The 15,937-nt window shown below is 49.5% G+C and overlaps 2 protein-coding genes across 2 annotated transcripts in view; one reads left to right on the forward strand and one right to left on the reverse strand.

The window, feature by feature from the left end:
- Positions 1-583: 583 nt before the first annotated feature.
- Positions 584-3,664, reverse strand: LIAT1 (ligand of ATE1; the record flags this gene model as incomplete). The annotated part of the gene is made up of 2 exons (XM_081219837.1): positions 584-1,291; positions 3,481-3,664. 2 exons carry the CDS (start codon positions 3,662-3,664, stop codon positions 888-890), a joined length of 588 nt encoding a protein of 195 aa, XP_081075963.1. The 3' UTR covers positions 584-887.
- Positions 2,304-15,937, forward strand: part of RPH3AL (rabphilin 3A like (without C2 domains)) — a 158,134-nt gene continuing 144,500 nt past the window's right edge. The window contains exon 1 of the mRNA XM_081220050.1: positions 2,304-2,439. The gene's annotated coding sequence lies outside the window, so the exon portion shown is untranslated. The remainder of the gene's footprint in view (positions 2,440-15,937) is intronic.

Below are 15,937 nucleotides of genomic sequence, written 5' to 3' on the forward strand. Positions count from 1 at the left end.
GGTATGCGGGCCTCTCACTGTTGCGGCCTCTCCCGTTGCGGAGCACAGGCTCTGGACGCGCAGGCTCAGCGGCCATGGCTCACGGGGCCAGCCGCTCCGCGGCATGTGGGTTCTTCCCGGACCAGGGCATGAACCCGTGTCCCCTGCATCGGCAGGCGGACTCTCAACCACTGCGCCAGCAGGGAAGCCCCTGTAGGGCCCTTTTAATGCTCCAGAACTTTGCTTGAAATGCTGTCTTGGGGGATTAGAGGAGGCCCCTATTGATAAGAGAAGCAATATTCCTTTTGAGACTTTCCATTATAACCTCCCAAAGATGATGTTCTGGAACTCACTTATTTTGAAGGCCACATAGGGCAGGGAGTATATTTAATTTAAAAAAAAAAAGGCTTTAGGGAACTCGGGGCATTTTCCTTGGGCTTTTGAAAGCATGCTGTGTGAGGAATTTTACCCATGAAATTAGTTTAAAATTTAGAATTGATACTGTCTACACACTTTCTCTTTTTTTGTGGGTGGGGGAGATTATACACATCTAATTGTGATGGGAAATTAAATAACAAAGAGATGCCAGCTTATTTGAGAAAAAAAGGATATTCGGAAAAGAATTTTGTTCATTAACTTGCTTACTCTCTTAAGGAAGGAGCTGTGGCTTCCAGGGCCTCGAGCAGCGTTTTGGTGGAAGGTGAATTGAGCTCATCAACACACCAGACTCATGCTTCCTTCAGAGGTAGGTCTGATTTCCTTTTATTTTTATTCTTTTTTTTTAACACATAAATGTGTGGTAAGGATAAATGATAAGCTTGTCCGTGTCACAGGTGGGCTTTCACTCAGGTGGAGCTGCTACCTTGGGCTAAGGTTTCCTTCAAAGCAGTGATGGGGGCGCTTGGTTGTCAGCGAGGGCTGCCGGCCGCCGCGGCCGCCGTCTGGTCAGAGAGGGAGGCTGGGTTCTCTGGGGCCTCCTCGTCACCGGGGTCAGAGTGGAAGCCCCTCAGGGCCCAAACCCGGTACCGCTTCCTCCGGTTCTGCTTGTAAATGCGAATCCTTTCCTTTTCTGCCTCTGGGTCGGCGAGAACGCCATCCCAACGCAGACTTTCGTTGATCTGGTTGGAAAGGGTCTCTTCTATTTCGGCAAAGCAGGGGAGACATACGGCGCAGGAGTAAGAGGGGGTGAGCTTGCTTTCATCCCTGTCCTGTCTGTGCTCTGGCCCTGGGCCGTGATCTTTGCTGGGACTTAAGATGCCATGGAAGGATGGAGACAGCTGCTGAGTCTTCAGGCCTTGACTCTGATGTTTATCTGCTGAGCAGATGGGTGGTGTTAGCGTTTGTGATGCCTGCCCTCAGCCTGCTTTGGGGGTGATGCCCAAACCACTAAAGATGTGAGGGGGGACCTGGAGGCCCCTCCTCACCTGGGGCCTCAGGTGGCCAAGCCCACCAGCCCCGTACACATCCACTGCCTACATGCTTTGGGTTGTCATTTTGGGGAGGGAGGAACCATTTATTGAGCACATACTATGAGCCAGGTCCTCTGGGTAAAGGCTGTCAGCCCTCTTTTCCAGGTGAGGAAACAGACTCCCAAAGTTTCAGTCAGTTGCTGAGGTCACAAAGCAGCTGGCAGAGCCAGGATTTGAACACACACCCGATTGCCGGGGTCCTGTCCTTTCCACACTGCCCCCCACCTCACCTACCCACATGCTCGCCAAGGTACTGCCCAGTTCTGGGAGCCTATGACTTACCCCTATTCTAGACACTTTATGATGGAAGAAATGAAGAACAACAGAAAAGCTTCCTAAATCTGACTGTGGAAAGCATTCTGCCAAGCCAGGAAATACTTTTTCTGTGTGGCTTATACTGATTTTTAAAAATACTAACAGCCCTTCTGCATTATATAACATGCATATACAATACTACAACTTATGATTCTTTAATCAGCTCATCCTATTTCTTTGGGATAGAGGAATCTCCCTCCCCCCACCAAAAAAAAAGAGAGAGAAGAAAATAAGAAAAAAATCCTCTCTTGGAATTCCTATACGTTCCTACTCCCTGAAAATTATTTGGTGTCCCCTGCTGACAGTATGAGGTACATGCCACTGTAATCTTTAGAGGCAGAAGCTAAGCTAAAAAGATAATAAATTTCCTCATTTGGTTTGGCAGATACACATGGAGCTTATTGACCTAAACTCCAGAATTGTTTTCTTGCCTTTTGCTTATGATCCCAGCTGGAGAAGTAATTATAACCTGCCCGTTGCGCCTTCTGCCTTCAGCTTGTCAGGGGAGCTGATTCTGCATGAAGAGGGCCAGGACCCAGAAACGTGAACCCAGGACTAGTTGTGCTGGAGGTCAGGGCAGCTGTGCCAGGATCGGCAAGAGCCACCTCCCTGACAGACAAGAGCCACCGAGGTGAACCACACAAGGACAGTGGAGACTTACAGCACCCGTGGACAGGTGCGTTCTATGTCACTGTTGTACTCTCTCCACAAATGGGTGCTCAGGGCCTTTGTCGAGCTCCCAGGGCGTTCTATGAGAGGGGCTCGGTGAGCCGAAGCGCTCTGTGCTTTTGTGGCAGCTGTTAGTGGGTGTACGTCTGTGAAGTGTCCACAGGAGGGCCTGGAGTGAGAACCCCACGTGTATGGTCATACGTGTACTGGAGAGGTCTAGGCGTGTGAGTATGTAGCAGAGTGTCTACTTGTGTGTGCAGACTGTGAATGTGTGTGCCTGCTGGGGTATCTGTGCTTTAGCTTTATTTGGTGATTATATTGATAGAAGGGGGTGTTGTTGAGGGTGTCAGGGATTATAAGTGTGTGTAGCAGTGACTGGTGTGATGGTGTTTGAGTGCAGTCGAAGGGTGGCCTCGGTAGATGAGGGAAAAGGAAGGGTGGTCTGTACAGGGAGCATACTTTATATGCATGTCCTGGGTGTCTACATAGCAACCAGAGGCAGGTGCCCCTAACAAAGGAGGGTGAAAGGAGGGTGTCCAGGCGGAAGGCAGGAGCCCGTGATTCTGTGTATGAGTGAGAGCGTCTGTCACTAGTGCCTTAGTAGCTTGGATGGGGACAGTCTCTGTGTGAGGATGGGGGCATCTCTGTAGGAGGGCTTGAGATTTCTGTGGGGAAGGTATAGCTGTTCAGGATTTTAAGCCTGGACTGAGGGATGAGGAAGATGAGTGAGTGTCTGTGTAAAGCTAGGAGTCACAGTGTGGGGCTGGGAGGCTCTGTGGTGTGTCTCTGTGTGGGGCTGAAGGTCTCCACTGATGTTGGGAATTCTCGACGCCGGATTTGGGGTCTCTGCGGACATGGATGGTCTTTGTGCGGAGGGCGGATCATCATCGTGCGGAGAGAGGGAGGACCTCTGAGTAGGACTGGCGAGTTTCTGTTTCTGGGCTTAAGGTCCCCAAGTAGGTGGGGGTCTCTGAGGGGTGGGGTGGGTGTCCTCGGAGAAGAATCTCAGGTATGAGAGCGAGGCGGACGCGTTAGCTGCTCCTCTTACCGTGCCCCTTCCCAGACCCCTTGGTCTTTTTCTTCTTCTTTTTCTTCTTCTTTTTCTTCTTCACCTTCCGTTTGGCGCAGCCCGAGATGGGGGGCAGTCTGGGCCCCTGCGAGGCCGCCGTGCAGCCCTCTCGCTCCTCCTCCTCGCCATCCCCCGACGCCCCGCCCCCACCGCCGCAGTCCATCCGCCCGCGGGGCCGCCCCCCGCGCCTGGGGCAGCACGAGACCCGCTGCGGCTGAGCCGGCCCGCGCCTGGGGCAGCACGAGACCCGCTGCGGCTGAGCCGGAGGCTCCGGGCGCCGAGGGCCAGGCTAGGGCCAGGCTAGGGCCACGCGTCTCCACGACGACCGCCGCACACCGCGCTCGTGCGCAATCCGCAGGCTGCTGCCCAGGAGCTACTGGCGGAGGAGATGTGCACATGCGCATTTCATCCTGTGAGCTTGCTTGGTCGGCGGTGATAACAGGAAGAGTGGGTACCGAGATTCTGATGGGTTGACACTCATTTTCCACTCCTGTGCCCTTTTATTTATTTATTTAAAAGCATTTATCTATCTATCTATCTATCTATATTTATTTATTTAGGCGGCCTCCCGTCTTAGTTGTGGCAAGCAGGGTCTTCGTTGTGTCATGCGGGCTCTTCATTGTGGCACGAGGGCTTCTCTCTAGTTGTAGCGTGCGGGTTCCAGAGCGCGTGGGCCCTGTAGTTTGCAGCACGTGGGCTCTCTAGTTGAGGCACACGAGCTCAGTAGTTGCAGCCTGCGGGCTTAGTTGCATCCCCGTGGCATGTGGGATCTTAGTTCCCTGACCAGGGATCGAACCCACATCCCCTGAATTGTAAGGTGGATTCTTTACCACTGGACCACCAGGGAAGTCCCCTGTGCCCTTTTAAATGCTGTGTGTTCTCTCCTAAATTTTTATCTCCCGAGTTCCAATCTCATGTCTGTCCTGGCCTTTTAAGCCCACTGTGTCCAAACTCATTTCTCCATCATTCTTCATCTCTGTGAACAAAAACAGCTGGTCAGTCCAGAGCCCTGGCAGTCTTCCTTACCCCCACTCTCTCCCTGTACCCTCACCTAGGCTGGGGCTGACCACCGTGTCTGGGACGTGAACTTCGGCACCCCCTTCCTAAATGGTCTCTGCTTCCAAATCCACATAGCTGCTAGGAGGAACTTTTCCTTTTTAATAATTTTATTTATTTATTTTTGGCTGCATTGGGTCTTTGTTGCTGCGTGCGGGCTTTCTCTAGTTGCGACGAGCAGGGGCTACTCTTTGTTGCGGTGCACAGGCTTCTCATTGCGGTGTCTTCTCTTGTTGCGGAGCACAGGCTCTAGGGCGCGCGGGCTTCAGTAGTTGTGGCTCGCAGGCTTTGTTGCTCGGCGGCATGTGGGATCTTCCCAGACCAGGGCTCGAACCCGTGTCCCCTGCATTGGCAGGTGGATTCTTAACCACTGCACCACCAGGGAAGCCCAGAACTTTTTAAGATGATGAACAATTTCACTCTCTTGCTTAAAACCCTCCGGGGGGATGGTGGGGAGTGGGCCATCACACGACTGAACTTTAGTGTGGCTTACAAGGCCTGGTATGATCTGTCAGCTTTTCTTTCCAGGTTAATCTGCCACAGATTGTATTTTCCAAAAATGGCTGCAGTAACAGCTTTTATTCCCCAGGCTCTTCTAGAATCTTGCCACTCCCACGTCAAGAGACACCGTCTAATTCCACTCCCCTTCAATCAGGGTGGCTTGGTGGAGCCACATGTAGCCAGTAGAATATGGTGAAAGTGACACCATGTGACTTCTTAGGCCAGGTCATAAAAGGTGTACGGCACATCCACCTTGTTAGCCGAAGACTTGCTCCTGGAGACCTGAGCCTCCTGCTAAGACATCTGATGTCTGGGTACCCTGAGGCCACCATGCTGTGAGGAAGCCCAAGCTAGACCACATGGAGAGACCCCCAGACTATGTAAAAAGAGAGAAAGAGAGATGCCCCAGCTGCTCCAGCCCCCACTTTTCCACCTCCAGCCATAGTCTGACTATAACAGCAGGAGAGACTCCCAAGCCAGCCCCACCAAGCCAAGCCCTTCCTGAATTCCTGACTCAAAGAAACTGTGAGAAATAATAAAATGATTGTAACTGTTTAAGTTACTAAGTTTTGGGGTGATAAGTTATGGAGCAATAGATAACTGAAACATCAGTCTTTGATTTTAGCCATTCTGGTGTGTATGAAGTATTTCCCTGTGGTTTTAAGCGCCATGTCCCTGATGACTAATGAGGTTGAGCACTTGTTAAACTACTTATTGGCCATTTGTATAACTTAGTTTGTAAATTGTCTGTTCAAGTCTGCTCCCATTTTGTCGTTGGGATATTTATATTTTTATTGTTGATTTGTAAAAGCTCTTTACATGTCTTGGATATAAATCCTTTGTCACATATATTGCTGCAGAGATTTTTTTTTCCAGGTCTGTAGCTTGTCAATTCATTTTCTTAGTGGTGTCTTGTGGTAAGCAGAATTTTTATATTCTGATGAAGCCATTTTATACGTTTTTTTCTTTTTGTATACTGGCCAAGGAATCTTCTCCTACTCTGAGATCACAAAAGTACTCTTCTGTTTTCTTCAAGAAGCTTTATGATTCTGGGTTAGGTCCACCATCCATCTCAAACTCATCTTATGAATAAAGTCAGATAGGGATCGAGATTCATTTTTTTTCCAAATGGATTTCCAGTTGTTCTAGAAATTTTCATTGAAAAGACATTTGTCGTGGTCCGAATGCGGGTCGGAAAAGAATTTCCAGACACAAGGCAGAATGTAAAGAAGATAGAATTTATTAGAGGGAAGGGTCGCTGCCAGAACAGCGGCCCGACTTCCTAGTAGTCTGGGAGAGTCGAGCCCGAACGTGTGCTGTTGATCAGTTTTTATAGCCAGAAAATGAAAGAACGGTCCGAGGTGAAAATTTTGTTTACTGATTGGTCGAGGCACATATACCTTCCTTCTATAGAGTGGGAGTGGGACAGGCCAGATGCCTTTCCTTATTTGGGAGGGGTCCCATTGCCCAGGTGGGCGTCACCCAGGTGGGCTCAGGAATTTCGTAACCATCGCAACATGGTGGGGAGGGCGAGTAAGAGTCCGGTAGGGGGTGTGACACCGACACTTTTTCAGGCAGGGTCGTCCTTTGTCCTTGAAGCACCATTGTCCTTGGAGCACCACAACATTCCTTTCCCACTGACTTGACTTGGCACTTTGGTAGAAAATCAACTAATTGTATATGTGTGACTCTTTCTGGGCTCTATTCTGTTCCATTGATCTATTTGTCTTTCCTTACAGCAATACTACAGTGTCCTGATTACTGCAGCTTTATAGTAAGTCTTGATATTAAATCCTCCAACTTTGTTCTTTTTGAAGACGGTTTTGACTCCTCTAGAGCCTTTGCTTTTCCATATACATTTTCAAATCATCTTGTCTGTTTCTTCAAAATAGCCAGCTGGGATTTTGATGGGAATGGCATCAAATCTATACATTTTGGCGCTCTTAGTACTCAGCGTCATTAGTACCGATCCATACACAGGCATGAGTGAACACATTGCTCTGTAAAAGACTTTTCTGTTCTTCTATTTTCCTCCGTCTCTCACCTGCTGTCAAGCTCCCTAAAGTATCCCCTACAGCTCTGCACACAGCGAGTGCTTGTAATCTGCCCCTTGACTGTCTGCTTTTGTCCCCAGGAGCTAAGTGAAATGTAAATCACAGAGGTCCTTTGTGCAGGTGACCACCTGCTAATGGAGAGGTCTGGGGTTTGCTTTCCAGATGCCCTACCCTGCTGACCCTGGTGCTCGGCAGGCAGACGGGTGCTTACAAAGACCAGCTGCCCTCCTTTTCCAAGAAAGGCTGGCCTGTCTTCCCTCTCAGCTGGTCCTCTTTGCCTGGATGCTTATCTGGCAGGAGGCAGCTAGGCCACTTCTCTTCCCGATTTTTGTGAAGGTTGCATCGAGGTTATGTTGAACCAGCCAATCAGCTTCGAGAGACAAAATTCACATCCAGCAAAGGAATACATTTTTTTGGAATGATCACAAAAATCCCTTGCAAGTAGAGAGAGATAGGGCAAGTATATACCTGTTTGATAGATGAGGAAGCAGAGAGATGCAAAGTGACTTGCTCACCTCTCAATGCTAATCAGCCTCCCAGCTGGGCCTGGAGCCCACCTTCCCAGTTTTACACATCTAGCCTCTTGCAGGAAAACAGTTGACTTTACAAAGATGTTCGCTGACCAACAGAAGAGGTGATACAGTTTTCATGGTTTGTTTCAGCTTCCTTGTTTGTACTTCTCTTTGCGGTTTCAGTGGCTGTTATAGTTCTGAGCTGGTAGGAGCTAAGGTTTCTTTCTCTGCAAGGATCAGGTTGTCCCCTTTGGCCGGTGCTGACGTAGGCATGCTTGGGTGGAGCTTCCAGCTTTGTCCCTCCCTGATGCCTGCTCAGCCTTGGTCCCCCCAGCTGGCTGGGCTGCTGGTTCCAGCTCTTGGCTCTTTCCTGCCCACTTTCTCCATACGGTCAGCTCCTTCCCCAGGGTAGACAGGCAGTGCCCACCCTTTAGCAGCACCAGCCTTAGACTTGGGCAAGTGGGGTCCCTGCCCTGGGCCTTGTGCTTCACAGGACACTGCTCTGACTCTCCCCCGCAACGACTATATCCTTCCCTAAGGGACAGGAAGTCTGTGGAATCAAGGGGTCCTTCCCACCCAGCACCTCACATTCCTCCTCCAACTTGTGGCCCACAGTCTGAGCACCTGGCACCTTGGAATTTCTTGCCCAAATGACCCCTGCCTGCTTGGAGGGTGTATCTGGGCCTCACTCCTGAGTCCATCCTCCTGAGTAGCCCTAGGCCAAGGGCAGCATAGATGGAAACTCAATAGGCAGGCTGAGGTGTCCAGACCTATGTATTCAAGGGCCTTCTCAGTGCAGGATGGAGCTGGGTGTTGGAAGAGAAGGGGGCAGGCCATGGGCTGGGTGCAGAACCCCAAAGAGCCAGAAATTCTAAATTTAAACCTGGCCTCCCAGACTGGTATGAAGGTCTATTTGTCAAGGTAGAAAGATAGTATTTATTTTATTTAACAGTATGTCCATTTATTTTACCACTTTTAATATTTAGACATATGGTATGTGGGCCTCCATCTACTTCTGCCCCAACAGGGCTTTGCAGCTGTTGAGAGCAGGCTTGCTCTTTATTTTTCCTCCTTTTATAAGCCACTCCAACTGCTTCCTGATTTTCACTTCGTACCTCATGGTACCTTAAGAAAAAGGAAAAGAAAAATCCTACAACCTATTGAGTAAATCGCATTATAGCCATATGGCAGACTACTTGGGAGTTTCTAAAACAGAAAGAGGCAGCGTGGTTTAGGCTGATTTGGGACAAAGGCAAAGAGAGTGTCCTTGGATAAGTAGAGCCGTGTGAAGGGGCTGCTAACACCTGCTACCCTCTCCTCACCCCCCTCCCAACCACACTGACCCGCTGACCGCCTAGCTGTTTCTCCTACATGTCCAAACGTCTCAGCCCAGGTCTTTGACTTCCTGCTCCCTCCCCCTGAACACTCTTGCTCTAGATGTCCTGCCTTCATCCTGAAGGGTAGAAGAATATGTCACCCCCAAATATGCCTCTTTACACAGGGTCTGGGTGCTTTTCAGATGTGATGGTCTGTTCCTCACGTCTGGGCTGTTTCTGCTTGTCTCTTCATATGGCAAACCCCAGGAAGCTGGGACCTACACAGGCAATTCTGTTTGTACAGCCCCTTCCCCACACCGTCTGTAGTTAAGTGCTATGCTGATGAGGATGCTGGAGCCTCTCTTGGGACTTTAGTTTCCTTCAGAACGTTTGCTGATTGTTCTACATCTTGGCCCCCAGTCTATTTCCGGAACTCAAAGATCTAAATTGCTGCCCCCATGTTTGCCTTTGTGGGCTGCTATTTAACTCCGAGTCCTGGACGCCTGTTGGTTCTGAGGTGATGAGGGAGCCCCAAGGCTCCGACTCACCAGGAACATTTCTAGAAAGTGTTAAAGAAAAACAAAGCTGGATAATAGTTAATGGCGGTGAAGACAGATTTTATTCAGTACTACTGCAGCAGGGGAAAGAGACTTCTTTAGAATAGAACCGAGCTTGGTTCTGATCTATGTAGGGGGCACTTGGCCTTTAAAGGGAGAGTAAGGGAGTAGGGAAGGGGAGAGAGTGAAGAATCAAGCAGAGTCAAGACCGTGAAAAATTACAAAAAGCAAGTAAGTGGTCAATGTCAGTAGGATTAGGCTATCTTAGTCTGGTGACTGGCACTCAACCAAGATACCTGCCTAAAGAGATTGAGACACAGGGGCCCCATCGTCCCTGATGGTTATAGTTCAGAGGAATAGCTCCCAGGTCCATGAGAAAGACACTCCTGGGTTCCAGGAGATACATGTACATCTCAAAGGCACAGAGAAAGGATTTACAACAATAAGTTTTCAAAATAAATGCTCTAAGGAAATGGAGGCCAGGAGCCTGTCAGCAGGCATTGGCTGGAACAAATGGTAAATTCCCTTGGCAGACGAGCTTTCTCAGACAGAAACTCAAGAGGGAGGGAGGGACCGGGTCATTGCAGGGACACCGTGGCCTTAGACTGCTAGGAGCCAGGCTAGATTTTTTTTTTCAAGTCTTTGTGTGTGGGAGAGTGGACAAAATCATTTGTGTTGGGAGTTGCAGTTCTCACAGGCCAAGGCTGAGGCCTAGTTGAGAAGTGGGCTCAGAGGTACCTGGTGGAAGTTTGGTCAAGGAAAGAGCGTTTGTCAAATGGAAGATGGAAGTCAATGAGGTCATCCCTGTAGTTTGGGAAGCCAAGAGTGAGGGTTTCTGGGTCTTCCACCTGATTAGGTGGCCAGAGGGTGCCAGCCAATGTGGTCCTGGATCACTACAGACACCCAGAAATTCTCGGGCTCTTGGGGGTGTCCTGCCACCTAACTTGTCCACACTGCCTGCTCCCCATCTCCAATCTTCTGAAAGTGTCATAGGAGACATACAGAAGGGCTGTGGTTTACTGGACCAAAAGAACACCACGTGCCTTGAAGTAAGAAGAGAGTTTGAGCTTTAATCACTAATTTGTGCCAGTGTGTCTCTGGGCACATAAATGAGCACGTCTATAAACTGAAGACATGAATGTCTATGCCACAGATTATTACATCAATCCGTGGCACTTGGAAATATATAAAACTCTATAATGAGGATGTATTTTATTCATAAAGTCTTCCATTAGCAAGCAGTCCCATCTGTGGGAGTGAATCTGTGTAAGCCACTATCTATTTACCTTTGTCTCTTAGACTCAATAGAAAAGAGGCATGTCTTCTTTACACACACACAAATAGATTGCTGATTCTCTGTACTTCTTGATGGTGCCTCAGAATTCAAGGATATGAGACTGGAAATGATTGGCCAGCTGTAATCCACATCCTTGGCCAGGTGCCCGGGACCCTTCTCCCACTGGTCCCTACCTACCACTCTGGGCTCCTTTTCTGCTTTGCCTCACCATTCACCACTCCCAACCTTTCAACATCCCCTTTCTTGCCTTCTCTGTGCCTTTGCACCTGCTGTTCCTTCTACCTGCAATGTCCTTCCCTATCTGGCCCACCTGGCAAATCCTACTCCTTTGGGAGGCTGAACAAGGGTTTCCTCTGAGAAGCCGGATCTGAGCCTGCCACACTGTAGTTCACTCCTCTGTGTTTCTTTTGTATCTTATGTAGCCACAGGGGTAAGGTAGCATAATGGCCCTGCTACTACCTGCTGTATGGCCTTGGGACAATTCCTTAAGGTGTTTATGCCTCAACTATCATACCAGTAAAATGGAGATAAACAATGTCCTACTTCCATGCACCTGTCTACCATGAGATCAGTACACAGTAGGCAGCATGGTACAGCCTGCACGCCATTGTCCAGAGATGATTTCTTTTTTCTCTTTAATTTATTTATTTTATTTATGTATTTTTGGCTGCATTGAGTCTTCATTGCTGCGCGCAGGCTTTCTCTAGTTGCAGCGAGCGGGGGCTACTCTTCGCTGCGGTGCACAGGCTTCTCATTGCAGCGGCTTCTCTTGTTGTGGAGCACGGGCTCTAGGCGTGCAGGCTTCAGTAGTTGCGGCTCGCGGGCTCCAGAGCACAGGCTCAGTAGTTGTGGCGCACGGGCTTAGGTGCTCCGCGGCATGTGGGATCTTCCCAGACCAGGGCTCGAACCCGTGTCCCCTGCATTGGCAGGCAGATTCTTAACCACTGCACCACCAGGCAAGTCCCAGAGATGATTTCTTTATGTTTCTGTTTTCCCAATTGAACTATGAGGTTCTTGAAGACCCAGTATTTTACCCATCTTCCTCACGTAGCAGATTTCAATACTCCTCCAAGTCACACACCTGCTGTGGTCGCAGGAACACTGGGCCTATTTGGCAGCACGGGGGCGGGGGCGGAATTTGCAGAAGCAACCAAAGAAAATGTGGGAAAGAACTCTTAATAACTAGGATGTCAGCTGGGGGGGCTCCTCCAAGGCTGCTTTGAAATCAAAGCAGGACCCATCCCTAGTGTGAAGCACTTACTCTCTTAAGCCTCCCTGCCTTGGGCCCTGTCCTTGCTGTTGTGCAAGGACACTTTCTTTAAAAACCTCAACACTTTCTTTGAGTTGTCCACCAAAATCAACTCACACAAAAGTGTCAGCGAGTTAAGTAGACTTCACTGAGGGTTTTGTAGGGGAGCTACCCCTTTTTTCTTCTGCAACGTCTAATCTGCCATTAATCCTATTCAGTGTATTTTTCATCTCAGACATTGTAGTTTTCATGTCCGGAAGTTCAATTTGGGTCTTTTTTTTTTTTTTTTTTTTTTTTTTTTTGCGGTACGTGGGCCTCTCACTGTTGTGGCCTCTCCCGTTGCGGAGCACAGGCTCCGGATGCACAGGCTCAGCGGCCATGGCTCACGGGCCCAGCCGCTCCGCGGCATATGGGATCCTCCCGGACCGGGGCACGAACCCGTATCCCCTGCATCGGCAGGCGGACTCTCAACCACTGCGCCACCAGGGAGGCCCGGGTCTTTTTTTAAAAAAAAAAAAACCTTCCATTATCTGTACCTAATATATTCAACCCTTCCTCTAGCTTCTGGAACATATAACTGTTTCAATGCCTTTGCCTACTGATTCTGTCATCTGTGTCATGTCTGAGTCAGTTTCAATTAATTGAGTTTGTTCCTCTTTATGAGTTGTATTTTCCTTCTTTTTTGTGTTCTGGTAATTTTTTGTTGGATGCCAGACACTGTGAATTTTACCTTGTTATATTTCTAAATTCCTATAAACATTCTTGAACTTGGTTGTGGCAGTTAACTTACTTGGAAAGAGTTTTATCCTTTCCGATCTTGAATTTAAGCTTTCTTAAGTGGGACCAGAACTAGATTTCTGGATTTAGTCTAAGGTTAATTTTTCTCTAGCCTCAAAGCAAGACCTTTCTTAGTATTCTAACTAGTGGCCCCTGAACTGTGATGTTTTCCACTTTGGCTCTTGGGAACAGGCATTATTCCAGCCTTGTGTGAGCACCAGGCACTGTTCCCACTAATCCTTTTGGGTGGTTCATCCCCCAGCCTTGCATAATTTTCTCACACACATGTGCTGAGCAGTACTCATTGAATACTTGAGGGGGAACTTCTGCAGATCTCTAGATCTCTCTCTCTCTCTCTCTGTATCTCTCTCCTCTCTAGTCCTCTGCCCTGAGAATTCTAACTGGTTTCATTTCCTCAGAATCCAGCTCTGTCTTTTCCATTCAGGTAGATTTCTCCTTCTCTGAACCATGGTCTGGAAACTCTCCAGGCAGTAAGCTGACTTCACCTTGCTGTTTCCTCTCTCCCAGGGATCACTTTGCTTTGTTGCCTGATGTCCAATGTCTTGAGTATTGTTGTTTCATATATTTTGTCTGACATTTTAGTGGTTTCAGGCCTGACGCTAACTCTGGTCCCTGTTACTCCATCTTGAACGAAGCAGAAATCTGGGTAAAAATATTCTTATTTAATTGTGTAATGAATTTGTTGAACAAATTCAACTTGATGACGTCAATCCAGGAAATAGCCTTGTTTTTCTCAAGGGAGGAAGGAGGAGAGCTCTCTTCTCTCCCTACCTTTCTTCTGCTTTGATCTCCTCCAGATTAGGGCATTTGACGGTTTCTCCAGGAGCCCCTATGTGATGCATTCTCTTGCTTCCCTCTAAGCACCTGCCTCCCAAGCAACATCCTGCAGCCTCTGACAGCTAGGGTTCCCTTGTCCCACCAGCCACTTTCTTGGACAGGAACTTCTTCAAGACCAAACACAGCTCTCTTCCACAGTTTCCTCTTGGCCTCTGCCCTGGCCTAATAGTGGAAATGCAGGCCTACCTACCCTACCCTGTTTGTCCCACTACTGTAAGCACAGAGCAGTTTCCTGCCCTCCCCTCCATAATTCTCTAGGCTAAAAAGATACACCAGGCTCTGGATCAGTGGTTCTCAATGATGGGGGGTGGAAGATAGGAGGGTGGACCCCCCCCCCCGACCCGGGGATAACTGACAAGGTCTGGAGGCATTTTTCATTGTCATGACTGGGGAGTGGGTGGCTAAGGATGCCACTACCTATCCTACGAGGCACAGGACAGCACCCCCAGCCAACAGCATAGGATTAACTGGCCCAAGTGTCAATAGAGCTATGGTTGAGTGACCCTCTTCTAGGTTCACGTTGGCCCCCAAAGTCCAGGAGGCAGGGTCAACTCCCCTAAACTTCTTCTCTCACCATTCTCTGCTCCTGGAGCTACAGAGAGTCACCAGCTCAGCCAGCATCCTCCTGGGGAGCGAGCTGCCCCTCTCATAGGCACCCTTGATTTCTTGAAGGGGTTTTCTGTTTTTGTTGTTCCGTCATCCCGTAAATCCATCTGAAGAAAGAGGAGACGTGAGCTTATTTGGACCAAGTCGCAAAAAGAGAGGACAGGAGGCCATTCTGAATTTGGCTGCGGAGGTGGTGCGGGAAGGGTACTCTTCCCCAAGCTGTGGGAAGAGGAGTTGGTCAAAAGAAAGGGCCTCAGCAGCAGACTCCTGCCATGACATTGGAGTGAGAGGCTGTGCAGTAGCTCGTGGCTGCTTGAGGGCGGTAGGTACCTGTGTGTGTCGGTGTGTGCGCATGTGTGGAAGCGTGTGTCCCTCTGCAGTGAGCATGACGGACCCAACACCAAGAGGAGGAGGAGGTTATGGTGGAGGGCGTCGGGGGAGGAATGGGCCGGGACCAGTGTACTGCCTTGCGGGCCAAGGGAATAAACACTGGGCCAGGAGAGGAGGAAGTGGCTTTTTAAGTGAGCTGGGAGGCTGTGTCTTCTCTCCCCTGTGAGTCACCCCCGGGGCATGGGGCAGGGCCAGACAAATGCTGTTTTGTTACTGTCACTGGGACAATGTGGCGAGGCCTGGGGAAACAACAGTTCAGTGAAATGAGTGCGAATCCCCAGTCTAGCCAGAGCCTGGCACAGAGCAGGGGACAAGCAGTGCTTTGCTGAAAGCTTTGATACTGAAGGGATGAAGGCTAGCGGGGTTCACTTTTTCTGAGCCCCAAAGAGGTACAACTTCAGCCAGGAAGAGGTGCTACAGGGAGGCCACTTCAGGTCAGTGTAGAAATCTTTCTCCCATGGTCAGCAGTCCAAAGAGAGGCTAGGCGCCCCCCAGAGGTGGTGAGCGCTGTGTCACACGGGCTGTGCAAGCGGCGATGTGAGCGACTCCTGCCTGCAGGGGCGGCTGTGGGGCAGGTAGGTGGCCTAGAGCCTGTAGAATCCCTACAGCCTTGAGGTTTCAGGCTGAGTGAGGTGATAATGGTGGTGAAGTTGATGCTGACGACTGGACTGAGCCCCTCCAGTGAGCCAGGCCTAGAATCGGGGGCTTCGCCTACATGACCTCATTCAGTCCTCCCAGTGGGCCTATCATGTCCCTTTTGCACATAAAGAAACTGAGGCTTAGCCACTAGCTACACTGGCGAAGTAAAATTTAAACGAAGTAAAATTAAATGAAATTAAAAAGTTCACCCCATGTGACCGGTGGCTAGGGGACAGCATGGCAGTATGACATTTCCAAAATGGCAGAAAGTTTACTGGACAGTGGTAGCTTAGAGAGATGTGCTCACTTACCCAAGAGCATCTCTCCCATGGGCAAGATCCAGAACCCAAACGGAGGTCTGACCCAGGTACTGGTGGAGGCTGCTGTGTGAGTCTGGAAACCAGGACTTCCAGATCTGGTCATCACTCAGCAACTGATCCTGGAGTTATCTCAGGAAATCAGTTCATAAACAGGTTTTGGGTCAAATCGTTTTCCTGATAGAGAACGAAGGGTAACAGGGCTCTAGCACTGCCCCTCCAAGCTTCGCGCGCCCACCCCACCTGCATACAAAGCCAGGCACCACGGCTCCGAGTGGGTGGAAGTGGAGAATGTGGCAGATGTTCT

The sequence above is a fragment of the Mesoplodon bidens genome (assembly GCF_964165515.1).
Source record: "Mesoplodon bidens genome assembly, chromosome: 19".
Lineage (NCBI taxonomy): Eukaryota > Metazoa > Chordata > Mammalia > Artiodactyla > Ziphiidae > Mesoplodon > Mesoplodon bidens.